This window comes from Saccostrea cucullata, unplaced genomic scaffold (genome assembly GCF_032062105.1).
Source record: "Saccostrea cucullata isolate Sc308-1 unplaced genomic scaffold, CSIRO_AGI_Scuc_v1 ctg2326, whole genome shotgun sequence".
Classification (NCBI taxonomy): Eukaryota; Metazoa; Mollusca; class Bivalvia; order Ostreida; family Ostreidae; genus Saccostrea; species Saccostrea cuccullata.
In genome coordinates, this window is record NW_026936177.1 from 23,212 (window position 1) to 38,415 (window position 15,204).

General features: G+C 36.2%; 2 protein-coding genes across 2 annotated transcripts; one reads left to right on the forward strand and one right to left on the reverse strand.

The window, feature by feature from the left end:
• The first annotated feature begins 5,167 nt into the window (after positions 1–5,167).
• LOC134244946 (putative nuclease HARBI1) lies at positions 5,168–7,579 on the forward strand. Its single transcript, XM_062727204.1, has 3 exons — positions 5,168–5,611; positions 6,371–6,547; positions 6,682–7,579. The coding sequence occupies exons 1-3, from the start codon at positions 5,168–5,170 to the stop codon at positions 7,192–7,194; spliced, it is 1,134 nt and encodes a 377-aa protein (XP_062583188.1). The 3' UTR covers positions 7,195–7,579.
• A 254-nt stretch (positions 7,580–7,833) lies between these two features.
• LOC134244947 (52 kDa repressor of the inhibitor of the protein kinase-like) lies at positions 7,834–13,272 on the reverse strand. Its single transcript, XM_062727205.1, has 4 exons — positions 11,251–13,272; positions 9,516–9,642; positions 9,173–9,298; positions 7,834–8,828 (listed from the first exon to the last, which is right to left on the reverse strand). The coding sequence occupies exons 1-4, from the start codon at positions 13,270–13,272 to the stop codon at positions 8,740–8,742; spliced, it is 2,364 nt and encodes a 787-aa protein (XP_062583189.1). The 3' UTR covers positions 7,834–8,739.
• Positions 13,273–15,204: the final 1,932 nt, after the last annotated feature.

Below are 15,204 nucleotides of genomic sequence, written 5' to 3' on the forward strand. Positions count from 1 at the left end.
TTCCTCTTTTGTATGCCAAGACCGAAATTCAGAGATGCGGATGTTAATGAAAAAACCTTGCCCAATACCCCTTGTCTGGCCAGGTAATACGAACGTACATTATCATATATTTCTGTCTTCATATACACTTTTAATTGTTTAAACATTTAGAAAGTATGATGCAGCCATGTAGTGGAAGGGGCAGGGAAAATTCAAAAAGAAAATTGACTTGCTTGAAGAGTTTACAATTTTAAAAAATGCCTAAGATAGGCCAATTTCTCTGTAGGACAACTTCTTTCAGAACCAAATTTTTGCATTCATTCTACATCATCCTGATTTCAATTACCTGTATTATATAGTTGGGAGCAGGGGGGAGAGCGGACCAGCAGACTTTCCATGATAATTTCCAAAAGTAAAAGTAATGTAGGGAAAAAAGGGGAAGGGCAGGTCCATTTGCCCCCCCCCCTTTTCCTTGTTCGTAAATGCCTGCGATGCATTTAATTTGCTAGCATAAAATAATAGTAATTTTTTTTTGTAGTATTATTAACATAAGTATAACACTCTGGAATTCATTTGCAAGATATCTAACAATTAATCATACTGGACACACATGATGAAGTGTGTATTAAACAAGTTTCTTATCATCTTTCAGAGTTTTCTATGTGGTAGATCAAGCACACAAAAAATAAAAGATTCTACATGTAAGACAATGACGTTCAAAAACTGGCTGTTAAGTTCTAGAATGAGCAACAGGAATATCTCCGGGAAAACCACAGCACTGATACATATATATCTGGTACGTTAAAAACTGTACAAATGTCATGTTCTTAATTTTATTATCTGATACGTTAAAAACTGTACAAATGTCATGTTCTCAATTTTATTCATTGCTTTGGGCATTCACACAGGTCAAATTTCACGTGCGATAGCAATAGAAATTGTTTCATTTCTTAAATATAATATAGTACATATAAATCAAATCTTTTTGGCGTTCCTACAAACTTCACAGGACCCCTCCCCCCTTTCAATACAGACCCGCGTGCGTAAAATCTATTCCTGTGAATATCCAATAACTCTTTGTTCATTAAAAACTCAAAGAAACAAGATACGTTGTAGCACTTTATCAAATTAGTTGGAGACTTAGTATGATTATTTAATAGGAATGTTGGGAAAACTGAAAGGACATACCCGGCGCCTAGCAATGATTAATCAGGCAGTCCTTAATACAGCCGAATTTTTGGTATCTGTTGAAGAGTCGTCTAACAAGCCAATCACGTCTGATTTTCAAGACATAGTAAAGAATCGCCTCTCCTCGCCTACTGATGATGATAACATTTGTTTTATTAATTTGCAAAGCACAGAAAAATCCATCAACCTTGAAAAATATTTCATGAATCACAAAAAGTATCTGTTTGCATGGATATACAGCTGCGGGAGTCCTTGAGCAGTTTTGCAATATCATTCCACAACTAACAAGAAAGATCCTTCTTTACCCAGGACCATCCGTGCCATGCAACGACATAAGAAGGAGCACGAGAAATACTGCTGAGAAGGTGAAAGACGAAATGAAATCTTTGTGCGAGCAAGGACTTGGCGAAACAAAACATAACAAGAGGCCCATGGGCCACATCCCTCACCTGAAAAGCTTTGACCATTCTGTTCTTTACCAGATTCCCCCCTTGTAATACATAATGCATCCCCACCCTACACTGATCATAATTTAGACATTTTGAAATCTACACTACCCCATGATCCTTCAATGTGCACATAAGTTTCAGTTTTTCTGGCCCAGTGGTTCTTCAGAAGATTTTCAAAGATTTTTCCTATATACTCAGTACTTCTATGTAAAACTTTGATTCCCCAATGTGGCCCCACCCTTCCCCTGGGGGTCAGGATTTGAACAATTTAGAATCTACATTACCCTAGGATGCTTCCACATAAGTTTCAGCTTTACTGGTCCAGTGGTTCTTGAGAAGATTTTCAAAGATTTTTCCTATATATTTCTATGTAAAACTTTGATTCCCCATTGTGGTCCCGCCCTTCCCCTGGGGGTCATGATTTGTTCAATTTAAAATCTACACTACCCTAGGATGCTTTTACATAAGTTTCAGCTTTTCTTGCCCAGTGGTTCTTGAGGAGAAGATTTTCAAAGATTTTTCCTATATATTTCTATGTAAAACTTTGATTCCCCATTGTGGTCCCGCCCTTCCCCCGGGGGTCATGATTTGAACAATTTAGAATCTACACTATTCCAGGATGCTTCCACATAAGTTTCAGCTTTACTGGTCTAGTTGTTCTTGAGAAGAAGATTTTCAAAGATTTTTCCTATATATATCTATGTTAAACTTTGATTCCCCATTGTGGCCCCGCCTTTCCCCTGGGGGTCATGATCTGAACAATTTAGAATCTACACTACCCTAGGATGCTTCCACATAAGTTTCAGCTTTTCTGGCCCAGTGGTTCTTGAGAAGATTTTTTAATGACCCCACCCAATTTTTGTCTTTTCTTTATTATCTCCCTTTGTGAGGGGACTTGGCCCTTCATTTTCACAATTTAAATTCCCCTTCACCCAAGGATGCTTTGTTCCAAGTTTGGTCAAAATTTGCCCAGTGGTTCTTCAGAAGAAGTCGAAAATGTGAAAAGTTTACAGACGGACAGACAGACGGACGGACAAAATATGATCAGAAAAGCTCACTTGAGCCTTCGGCTCAGGTGAGCTAAAAAGCCGCAAGATGCGGGGCGACTGATTTTCACTTTTATTTAAAAAAACCCACCCAAGACATGTCACTTGAAAGTACCGTACAGATGACAAACACGCTTTCCAAGGTTGGAATAGACATGAGGCATTGTATACGGGGAGGCTCTTTCTAACACCAAGAATGCACCATCGTGCAATATATGAAAACTCTGATCATGATTGAATAATTGTTCTATACTGATTTCATGTTGTCAGATTTTGCATAACCACTTGAATGGCCATAATGCCATTGCTTTCATACTGATATATAAATTTTATTCAACTCAAGTAATACAAAACAATGAAATTATAATATCTTCCCTTTAATATTTACTCATGTCATCCTTCTGTATACTTATATTCCTCTTACAAATCAGTTGTTAGTTCATATTCATAATGGAAAAGACATACTTCATACTTAATGTACACTTGATGTGGACTCATAAGAGTCGGATATCGCCCTGGTGATGATGTGCAAAAAGTAATCAGAATATTTTGCCTTATTAATACGAAGTCAGCTTAATTTTATGCGTTAAATGCGTTGTCAATGATTTCACCAAGATAAATAGACAAAAATGGAAACTTAATGTTGACATGTTGGCGACTTTAAATAAACCAACACAGCTACTAAATACATGTATCTAAACAAAAACAAATAATAAGAATGCAATGTGCACATAACATCAAATCAAAAAACGACCAACATAGCGATGTCAATGATCAAAACAATGTAAACAAGATTTTTAAAAAGGCAATGTTGACATGATGTCGACTCGATATAGACCAACATTGCGATGTCGACATGTGAACGATGTAAACAACAGCAAAGGGGAAGGCAATGTTAACAAGATGTTGATGTTATATTGTATTATTACTAAACAATGTTATATATACAGAGATTAACAAACGCATTATTGTCATGTTGAATATGTTTTAATATTATGAGGACTGGTATTTTTACAGCAATGTCGACAATATCAAAAAAACATCGTGCACTGGTCATACCTCTACAATTTGAGCATACACATAATTCAGGAGACCCATTCTCTGGATGAGGAATCTACCCTGTTGTGCCCTGCTTCCTGCATCAAGGATATCGAAGACGAAAGAGGGATGTATGAAAAATATAAAAGAAACTTTCCCATTAAAATACATCTCTGCATTTTTAACATTTTGATGAAAAACCTCTGACATTCATTCTTATAATGTTACAGTTCAATTCTTTATATGTATCCTGTGTTGAACCCGTGTATATATTCCCGTGCTGTATCTCTGCTGTGTATGACGTCAATCGTTTGTGTGTAGCCGTAAGAAGAAAACGCCATTCTGTGTATGCATCCACGGGTAACTTTTGTGAATTTGATCGACCTGCTGTGTGCGATCATGTGCCTCACATACATAATAACATGCTGTTGAGAGCGCTCATAAACTTTGTATGTTTATGTACATGTACTTGTTTCTGTAATAAATATAACTACAACAATGTTGAAGCTCTCAACCTTCGACATTTGCATATAGTTTATTCCTACATTCTAAATCAATGGGGGAAAACCTGATAGATTTGAAAGGCATTGAGAACATTAGATAAACTGCCAATACATTTATGTGATTAATTGCATCTAATTCACAGCGACCGTTCACGGAAGCTCGGTCGGCAGAGCTTATTTGTCTGCCGTGATTCTACCTGGAAAAAATCTTTGACTAAACTTTGTACCATCATGCAATTGTTTTTTTGTTTTTTGAGACTGGACGAGTATCCCGTTAAGCTCCGCGGTCTGCCCATGCTCTTTCATGGCCTTTTGCTCTCCACGGTAGGCTGCACTGTCTCCATCAGTGGGGATCTGGCCAATGTAAGTAGGCCCTGGGTCACTTAGGAACTCACGGCAGATTTCCTCTGTGGCCAAGTCCTCCCTACCAATGGGCTTGTCAATCATTAAGGTGGCAGTACACATCCCGGGATGATCCGGAGACTTGGCTCCGCTTATGACAGAGTTTGTTTTTTGTGACCACTCCAATATTTTTTTTTTATTTGCTTGGTGTAACATTACTTAAAATAGTATATGTACTTTGTATTGCAGGTTGAAATGGGTTCCTGTCTCTCGGCCAGTAGATTGTTGTAGCGTCTGTCAACTTCCACAGGAATAGGAGTTTTAGGTAGTAATCCGTAGTTCTCTAGTACATTTTTGAGGTGAGTTCTTTGCCTTTCTAGATCTTCTTTGACCATGTTTACAATCTTGGGTCCTACCTTGTTAGCACTGTACTGCAAACCACTGTAGGATGGTGCTGGGCAGTTGAGGGTCAGGAACACTTCCTGTAGTGAAGTTCTTTTAACAGGGGGCTACTTCGATTCGAACCCGAGTATTAACTCTTGGTTGACGTCACATGACCGGATGTTTACACCAACACGTGGTTTTCAAGCGAACTCATGTGCGTTTGAAGGGTAGCGAAAACATGGCGTACATGTTTGCTATTTACGATAATTTTATCGATGAAAGTGACGAATTTGCGCATTTTTTGATTCTTAGACATTCAGTTGTATGCCAAATTCTTATGCGGTTCTCTGCTATTTTAAGGAGAAAACATTTGCCTAGACTTGGTGGTTTCTCTGAAGAAACAATTCCACATTTTACAAACGAAGACTTTAAGCTTCATTTTCGTATAAGTAAAGGTATGTTTGAAGAAATTCTAGCGCGCATTTCACCACGTTTGGTGACAGTTGATCATGGCGGTGGGATTGCAGAGACACCGCCCTGTAAGCAGCTTCTAATTTTTTTGAGCTATATAGCAAATCAGGAATCCATGAGGGAAGTAAGCCTTTACTTTGATGTTGGCATGGCCACTGTTCATAAGACAATAAGAAAAGTCAGCAGTACAATAAATGAATGTCTGGGCAGCGTAAGTACATAACTATATACACTGTACATGTAGCCTACATGTGTGGCATTCATATTTTTTCTTTTTATAATATGCATCAAACATTAGACTTTAATTTCTTTCCATGAATTTGTAAAATTTGATAATCATTTTAGACAATTAAAAAACGTAAAAAACCTGGCAAGTAAATTTAAACATCAGTTTATATTTAAGGTCAAGATCTAGTAAACAAAGGGTGCCTACAGATTTATCAAATTCAAGAAATGAATTCCTTTAATGATGCCTTATAACTTTAGCTTGGTCAAAAAAGGTGTTTCGGGGCATAATTTGTAGGAAAATAAGATGAAAAACCATATTTTAAACTGTCATTTTCAATGAAAAATTAAGAAAATTAGACATGAATATGGGAGTTTTTTTGCATAGCACACAACAAAATGTATCCAGATTGCCTACAGTCTTTCAGAAAACGGTAATTTGTATGTTCTTGGTCTCTTCTTTTAAAAAATGTTAAATTTAATATAGGTATCCGGACTACTTTTCATGTGATTTCAAATTAAATTCCATGAAAATACTTTATTTTCTACATAATTCTATTAGAGCCGTAAAGTACGGGAAAAAGAAAGTTGAAAGTGATTATGACGTCATAATGGATCTAGCACCAAAAAGTCAGTCTAAGAGCATTTACTAGATCTTGACCTTAATAACCAATACTAAGTTAGATTCTACAAGAAGATGTTTAAATCAAACAAATAATAGTGCCAAATTTGAATACGTTTACAGATAATTCAGTGGCCCACTTTTATGGAACAGCAGACCATACCAGGAAGGATTCAATTGAAAAACACTATACCAGACACAGTGGGCTTTTTAGACGGGACTCATATTCGACTTTCATCAGGCCCTGGCGGCGATCCTGACTACATCAACAGAAAATCATTTCCATCAATGCAGCTCCAGGTGCTGTATCAGACTTTAATTTTTCTTAATAAATCAAAACGTTGCATGTTGTCCAACAAGCTTTTTTAATTTGTGCAAGATTTTTATTACTTCTGAATGCTGAAAATTTATAATTTTTTTGGGATTAATTTTAGGTTGTGTGTGATGATACTCTTCTGATTCGTAACATTTACACAGGCTGGCCGGGTAGCACACACGATGCCAGGGTTCTGAGAAATTCTGAATTATTCACACAAGCTGAAGCTGGAAATTTATTAGACAGAAACAAAATTATCCTTGCTGATAGTGCCTACCCACTGAAAGGGTGGCTTATTACCCCATTCAGGGACAATGGCCGGCTTGGTGCAAACCAAAGACGATTCAATCGGATCTTGTCTTCTGCCAGACAATCTATTGAAAGATGCATAGGGCATCTGAAAGGAATGTTTAGAACATTGCGTGAAATACCCTTTCATAAACCTGAGGATATAGTGTCCTTAATTGTATCTGGATGCACTTTGCACAATCTTTGCATACTTCATGAGGATGATGTTGATGACTTCATTGAAGGAGATGACATTGGACATCCAAACAATTACCCAAACATTTTCAGAAATGACCCAAACGGCATAAACAGAAGGCTAGCCATTATGGCTAGACTTCCTTGATAAAATTTACATCTGACTTTGATTAAAATTAACTCTTCAGTCTTTTTTCTTCAGTTTATTTTGAATATGATAACAAATTTTCAACATAGAAATAAAAGCAAACTAAACATGGCACCTGAGTTATTTGACTAGAGTTTAAAAATAATAAAATTAATATGTAACAAGAAAACAGTCACTTTAAGAGTAGCTATTAAACATCAACATATCAAGACCTCAAAATCTGGCATCTGCCATAGAGGTCTCGAGTATAAAATTAAAATGTAAAAGACCAACTGTACAGTCTGCAGTCTCCACTATCAACTCAATAAATTGAAAAGATATTGATACAATGAATAAAAATATTTCTTAATTTTTTTTTTAGATTCCCATCTTATTACATCTTAGTACTTAGTACATCTTATTACATTTTTATAGTCTTCTTTTAAAATAGTCTGAAAATTGAAATCCCTTCAAATGAAAAAAAAGATGCATCATATTTTAACATTTCATTAATAAACTGCAAATAATGCATACACCATTTATTTGTTAAAAAAAATTGTACTTTGGAAAAAATTGAATGAAAAATTTAACTTTTTTGGCAGCTTAACTTTGATAATCTAATATAAAGTAATTCAAACATTTGTTACATTAGGCCAAAAAAATAATAGTCTTGTTTCCTGCTACCAGCCTTAAAAAAAATGGGGTAGGTAGTTAGGAAAATTATTTTATTTTATTTTTCCAACGGTATTTTGGGAATATGAACTACTACAAAACTTTAAACCAAATTAAACATGTCAAAGCTAGGTCATTATTATCTTTTAAAATGTAATTCTATGTCTTTTGATGCATAACTCAAGTTGAATTTTATGAAAGTCCATATTTTAAACATATATTTCATGAAATACAATTTGAATATTTTTTTTTTTAACTTTTGGAACATAAAATTCCTGCATTTTCCATTTTTTTCCCCACAAAAGCTAAAAAACTTTAAGGTCAGGTGCAAAAAAATAGGGTAGGTTAGGTAGCAGGAAACGAGACTATTTTAATTTTGGCCTTATAAGCAATGCATACTTTTTGTTTTCAGTACTAATTTCACATTAGTTTTTTTTCTCCATAAGATTCAAAAGTCGATCAAAACGATCCATTTTGGCATCATGTTGCGACTTCATCTGTTGAAGCATTTCCTCTCCCTGCTGAGTTAATTTTTCTATGGCCTTTGCTGCATTTGTTATGTTTTTTTCAGGTTTGATTTTTTTTGGTTTCGAATTTGACTTTGGATCGATAATGCTATCATCATCATCATCATCAGTATTACCCAACTTCACCAGTTTTCTTTTTGCAGAACTGTCGTATGTTACCTGGGCTTGAGTAGATGCTCTGTTGCCGAAAACATCATTGAAATCATCATAAAATTTCCAAGTAGTTGCTTTGTTTCCTGTTTTATTGTTTTCATCAATCACCTTTTTGTAGGTTTTTTTCAAGTTTTTCCATTTATTTTTTACTTGAAGCACACTTATAAATATGTTGTGTGCATTTAATTTCTTTGTAATTTGGCCCCAAAGAACATCATGGTTCTTCACATCCTGAAACTGTTCGTCCATACCTAATCTTATTTGTATGAGGTCCTTTTCCTCCTTTTCTTTCCATATGTGAACCTGCAGATATAATTTTTTCCTAGCTTATTACAAACCAACGAGTGGAATTCCCTAATTGGCATAACATTTGAATCGGAAACCTGTATCTCGTTATGAGATATCTCATTTTCTGAACAATCTGTTGAAGGGGTGAAACATTTTGTAGATAAATCAAAGCGTTCATTATCTGAAAATCCTTCACTGTCAAAACTTTCTTCTGCTTCAGAACTGTTTGAAAGATCAGAAGAGGGGGATTGTGGCACAATATTCATAAACAGTTTCTCAATTTCTTTATCATGATATTCTTTCATTTCTAATGTATTAACATTGTGTCCATAGTATTTTTTACAACATTTATTTACTACCTTTTCGGCACATTGAGGGGGCAACCTCATCAGAGATTGGTGCAGGAGTACCGGTAGCTGCTGCATTTGCTGCATTCGCCGCCGTGTCGTAAGCAGTTTTCAGTATAGAACTCCTTACAGCTGGGTCTAAAATTCAAAGAGAAAATGAAATAATTATATATCAATCAATTCAAGGTCTTTCTTTTATTATAAAAAGTATAACCTGGTCAAATTCTCATAATTTTTTTTGAAACTTATCATAATGCCAGTGAATAAAATATATTTATCACTTATCAATTTATCTCCTGCATAAAATTAAAATTTCTCTCATCTTACCACAAAATAAAAATCTAAGCAAAATTACCACAATTTGGACTTTGTAACATGATATATATATCTTTTGATATTCCAATTTCATACTTCCTCTCGCCTTTCTGGACACAGATGTTGACCCTGTAAATTTTATGACAAAAAACATCACTTAAAGCAACCTTAAATTATAAATTCATTTGTATTATTTATTCTTAAGTATTGTATATCAATATATGACATTTTTTTCATACATAATTCAGTGTTTGTAATAATCATGCACCCGTCCGCCCAAGACGTACAAATTTTGACGCGGGCCAATAGATTTGGATGGATTGACGCCCAAGTGGACTCGTTCAAATTTCCCATTTATTAAAAATTCATTAGTTTGATTAATCTCTCCCAAATAAACTAATGGTATTGGTAGGAAATAAAGTATTAAAAGCACAAAGGGTGAATTTGGCAGCCTATAGATTCAAGATAGAAGTTTAGATGATCTGACCCCCTGTTCAAATCATCGCAGAAAACAAATTTATCAAAGACAACTAATTTCTAGTAGATTTCTTGAAGGGCTGACATGTCTAACTGAATTTACAGTGAGTTTCAAACACTGCATAATAACATGCAACATTTGATATTTAACAAATATTCTGCCCATACAACATCACAAGTGTTTGAGGACAGGAACCCCCCACCAATATAGACCCCTGGGCCTTTTCAACTTTTTTTTCTCATAAATCATATTTCAATCATGATTGAATGACATGTTTGTGATAAAATCTATACCAACGATATATATGTATAGAGCGAGGATGGGGGTAGAATTTTTTATAAAAAGTTTAAGCACATTTTCCGAATTGATAGAAAAGATCATATCACAAATATGTCATCTATGTATATAATCATGATAATTTATGTAAAAAAAAGTTGATGGGGTCTACATTCCGGGAGGGGGTCTGTCCTCAAGCATCGGGGTTTGTCCTCAAGCATCTGGACCGTGGACAACAAAAAAATTAAATCGCAAATCATTTCAAAAAAATGTAACTGGGCAATGAGCCTGAAAAATCTAATCAAATAAACATATATGCATATATATTATAAAGCTTCATGTATAAAGTGTGTTTCAAAGTTTGCCTTCACGGAGTACCGCTGCTAAACATAATATATTGTAAAAAATAATTCTTACAGTTCAGTTTTTTCTATTTGTTCCGCCATTTTGAAACTCCAGTAATCCTACAGCATGGCTGGGTTAGCTTGCGTAGAGTTCATAAGGTCATATGACGTAATATGAGTAGTAACTACAGTCGTTCGATTGAAACTCTAGTCACTAGCAGGGGCGTAGCTAGGACTATTGTAACGTGTAGGCCGAAGAATGAAACCGAAGGTTTCACCGAGGCGCGAAGCGCCGAGGGGGGGGTAGGTGCGGGAGGGGGTCGCCCCCTCCCGCTGGGGGGGTTCGGGGGGTCACCCCCGAGAAATTTTTGAAATATTAGGACTCATTTGCACTACTCTGAGCATCAAAAATATTGAAATAGACATTAAATTTCTTTAAAATGATGTAATTTTAAAGAATTTTTGTACCAGATTTTGCACGCATAGTCATGACATGTGGTATTACGTGTTGTATTAAAAATGACTTGTGCATGTAATATGAAATTGATAGGATTTAGTGTAAGATTTTAAAAAGATTATCCACAAAATTTTATCATTTTTTATTGCTTTAAAATTCAAATTCTCCTTCAAATGAAATTGATTTTTCTGTTTTTCACAGCAACAAAATTGTCAATTACAGCATCAATGTCAACTGGCATATGACGTTGTACATGCAACAGAGAAAGATTGGACATCCTTTCGTCTCCCATAGTTGTTCTCAAATAATTTTTAACTCTACGCATCGCACTAAACGAACGCTCACTAGAGGCCGAGGATACTGGCATGGTCAAGAAAATGGACAGAACGCAGAAAATGCCAGGATAAATGTCTTTGTTGGTTTTATTCAGGAGATCGATGATTTTATTCGGTCCTGTATCGGTACCAGCAAGATTCCATCTAATCCTCCATCTTGTTATTTCATCCACAAACTCTACTTTGCTAGTGAGGTCTGACTTATAGGCGTTGTACAGACGATCTGTAACATCCGCTGTAAGGTCTTGCAGTTTGGCTGGTAGCAAATACGAAATTAAAAATCTCTCTTCGTTCTTTGTTACTCGACTAGATATTTCGTTTACCAGGTGATCTAAAAAGACGAGATACAACGAAACTCTCCAGTAATCCGACGGGTTGTTTAGGGGATGATTTTCTCTGTGTTGTTGACGTCCTGCTCTTCTTGGAACGCATGGCTGCAAGTCATGCTCTGCAGCTATTTCAGTTGCCCTGCCATACAATGCATCCCAAACACTAATGTCGTTTCTTTCATCAGTTAATCTCCTGATAACGACTTTGGCCTCTGTTACTGCTTCTAAAAGGTCTATGTCCTTTTTTTGAAGATAGTTTGTTAAGGCTACTGTAGAGCTCAAAACGTGTTCCGCTACAACTAGTGCAATGATAAATTCAAATCTCAAAATAGCAGCTAAGTATTGCGATGCCTTCTCATCTTTAGCATCTTCAAGTGATTGGAGGGCAGCAACGACCACGGGGAAAGCTGAGCGGAAGGTGAACAGTGAATCTGCTCGACTTGACCAACGCGTTTCGCACAGTGTTCTGAGTTTTGTTCGTCGGTCCATCTGCTCCTGTACGTCATCGTTTTCAGCCAGTTCGTCGGAGAATGCTTTCAAACGCTTTGCAGAATAATCAAAACAAAATGCCACATCCTGCACTGTTGACATCATGTTTCGAATGCACATAACCTTGCTGCTGTGTATCAATGCAAGATTCAGCGAGTGTGCTTTGCAGTGAACATAAGAAGCCTCGGGAACAACTTGAAGTATCCTGGCCTGGACGCCACTGTATTTCCCCGACATGTTAGCAGCTCCATCGTAGCACTGAGCTCGTAGATTCTGAATATTCAGGTTCAATTCAGCAAGAAAATCAATGATGATATTGGAAACTGCCATACCTTTCACACTCTCTGCATATTTAAAGCCAACAAACTCTTCTCGTATCTCAAGACAACCATCGATACTATCAAGAAACCTAATGCACAAAGACATCTGTTCTTTTGTAGAGGAATCGGTACATTCGTCAGCAATAATGCCCAAAAACTTAGAATTCCTGCAAGAATCCACAATGTTTTTGCGCACCTGGTTTCCAAGCAGATTGATTAGTTCATTTTGGATATCAGGGGATAAGTAGGTAGAGCGTGACGCGTGACGCGTGGCAAGGTGGTCGCTTAAGACGGGGTCTCTCTTGGCAAATTCAGAAAGGATGGCAATGAAGTTACTCTTATCTTCAGTGTGTCCCCTTATAGGGATGTTCTGCCTACCACATAGTAATAGCACTTCGATAATTGTCTTAAGTATATGTCTATTTCTCTCAGTATGTTTTTTGTGGCTTGATGATAGCATGCTCACAACGGTATCTCCCTTCCCTTCACTTACTCGTACAAATTCTTCCCCCGCCGTTACACAACCCTTATGAAATGCTAAATTTTCATGGCGCCGCGCAAGTGATAGCAGATTTTTCCAGTCTGTCATTGGACTGGATAAGAACGATTTTTCTTTCGAATCAGCATTGCCAAATAAGAAACAGTACGCACAAAACACAGAGTCGGTGGAAATAGAATAGCGCATCCAATGATGGTCTTTCAACCAAGATGGTTGGAATCGCCGAGATTTGGTACCAAAGGACCTGTAAAATTTAAATATAGCCAGCATTCAGGTACACTCATCCAACTCTCAATTTTCTTTGTGCAAACCACCAACAATGCTTATTATTTTACGTTCGGACTACTTGGGACTTGGATCAATATTCCATCCCTCCTCTAATCAGCTAATTTCATTTCTTCTTTTTTTGTTTTTTTTATTTCTTTTTTTTTAAATCTGGGATTGACTTTTTTTGTATTTAAGCCCCAAAAAATTATTTATTGTCTCTGACATGGATTATTAAAGTTATGTAATCAGCAAATCTTATCAACATTTTTTAAACCAAATTTGACAAAGACAAAAAAAGGGGTGGTTGATTTAAATCTATATTGCAAGTACAAGAAAAATTAAATGTGTCTATCCAATATCAATATAAATAAATGATGAAATTGATAATTTGATGTGTGACTTGTTTTTATATGACTGCTTTATGTACAAATATCTACAATTCAAATGATAACATAATAAAGGAAAACCAATGTAAAGTACTATGCAACCCTGTCAATGTAATTCATGCTAGAAGGACACATGTATATGAGTTTTTACCTTAATAAGGTGGGAATAGGGGGTGGGGGTCTTGATCCATGTCACAAGTGTCTGAGGACTAAATATCAAAGATCAAAGGTAATATTTAGAATGAAAATAATTTTCTACTTTCTTATAGTTTGTAGATGTGTATCTGAACAATGATCTTGGTAAATAAATTCATTGTTTACTGATATTTAGGTACGAAGCTAAAGCAGCAAATATTGTGTTCAAAGCAACACGGACTGTCACAGAGAGCTCGCACATAATTAGATAAAGTTTAATTAGATTAATGGGATTCAACATACCTTTTATTAGTATTTACGTATATGCAAAGAAAGGTATGTTGAATCCCATAAATATATTATCATAAGGCCTAAATTAGAATATTGTTTGTTTCCCCTTTCCGACTCAGCATTGTGACCTAAGGGTCGGTAGGTAGGAAAAATATTTTATTTTTTTTCCAACAACAATTATTAGATATCAGACAATAAAGTTCAATCATTTGTAATTTTTTGATTAAGTTTAAATTTGTTTATCAATGTTTAATAGCAAATATATTAGACACATCCACCGAGTTCAGGTATGATAGGAATGAAATCATTTAAAAAATATTTTTTCCTCAGATGAGGCAATAAAATTTTTTGAGTCGCGGCGATTTTGGTGGGTCGGTGGGTAAGGGGAAACAAACGATATTTTATTTTAGGCCTAGTAGTAAACATTACAAGAATTATATTTGTTAAAATTGAACCCTGTACGTACTAGATCTATAGGATATTTTGAATCTTGTCATTAACACATTGTTAACGTCGCTATTTTATATCTAAAACAGTTGTAAAGTTATAGTCTAAGGTTAGCCCGTTTTGGTTCAATTTCAAATGAAATACGATGTTAGGCCTACGTCAGCATGCACCACCCCTAAATGAATGCGTTAACATGTTCAGGCGCGGATCTAAAGGGGGGGGGGTTGAGGGGCCCCCCCTGGAATTTGCGGAATAGCAAAATAGAGAATGTAGAGTAACTAAAAAATGACCTCTGACCCCCCCCCCCCACTGGAATTTGTGGATTACAAAAAATTATTCGTTTGCCACCCCGGAATATATTGGTAAAAGGTGGAAGGAAGAGGGGTATGTAATTGACGTAGCGAGTAGCAAAAACTCTCTCTCTCTCACACCCCCACCCCCACCCTCCGATTAGGATTTTGAGAATTTTGGAAAGAGTTACTGTCCTTTGAAAAAGTACTAGCCCCCCCCCCCCCCCCCCCCCCCCCCCCCCCCCCCGAATTAATATTTTGAGAATTTGGGGTTTGGGATGACCATCTTTTATTTCATTAAATGAGTTGTGGAGAGGAAAAGGTCTAGGGTAGAATTTTTTGGACAGAATTGGACCCCCCCCCCCCGGAAAAAAAAATCTTGGATC

What these genes read in the sequence shown, in the direction of transcription:
- LOC134244946 (XM_062727204.1), top strand. Translation starts at nt 5,168, where the DNA reads ATGGCGTACATGTTTGCTATTTACGATAATTTTATCGATGAAAGTGAC. An exon ending in TAAATGAATGTCTGGGCAGC is followed by an intron (nt 5,612 to 6,370) that starts GTAAGTACATAA and finishes ATACGTTTACAG; the next exon opens with ATAATTCAGTGGCCCACTTT. An exon ending in TTCCATCAATGCAGCTCCAG is followed by an intron (nt 6,548 to 6,681) that starts GTGCTGTATCAG and finishes GATTAATTTTAG; the next exon opens with GTTGTGTGTGATGATACTCT.
- LOC134244947 (XM_062727205.1), bottom strand. Translation starts at nt 13,272, where the DNA reads ATGCTGGCTATATTTAAATTTTACAGGTCCTTTGGTACCAAATCTCGG. An exon ending in TGCCAGTTGACATTGATGCT is followed by an intron (nt 9,643 to 11,250) that starts GTAATTGACAAT and finishes TTATAATTTAAG; the next exon opens with GTTGCTTTAAGTGATGTTTT. An exon ending in CCCCTCAATGTGCCGAAAAG is followed by an intron (nt 8,829 to 9,172) that starts GTAGTAAATAAA and finishes TTATATCTGCAG; the next exon opens with GTTCACATATGGAAAGAAAA.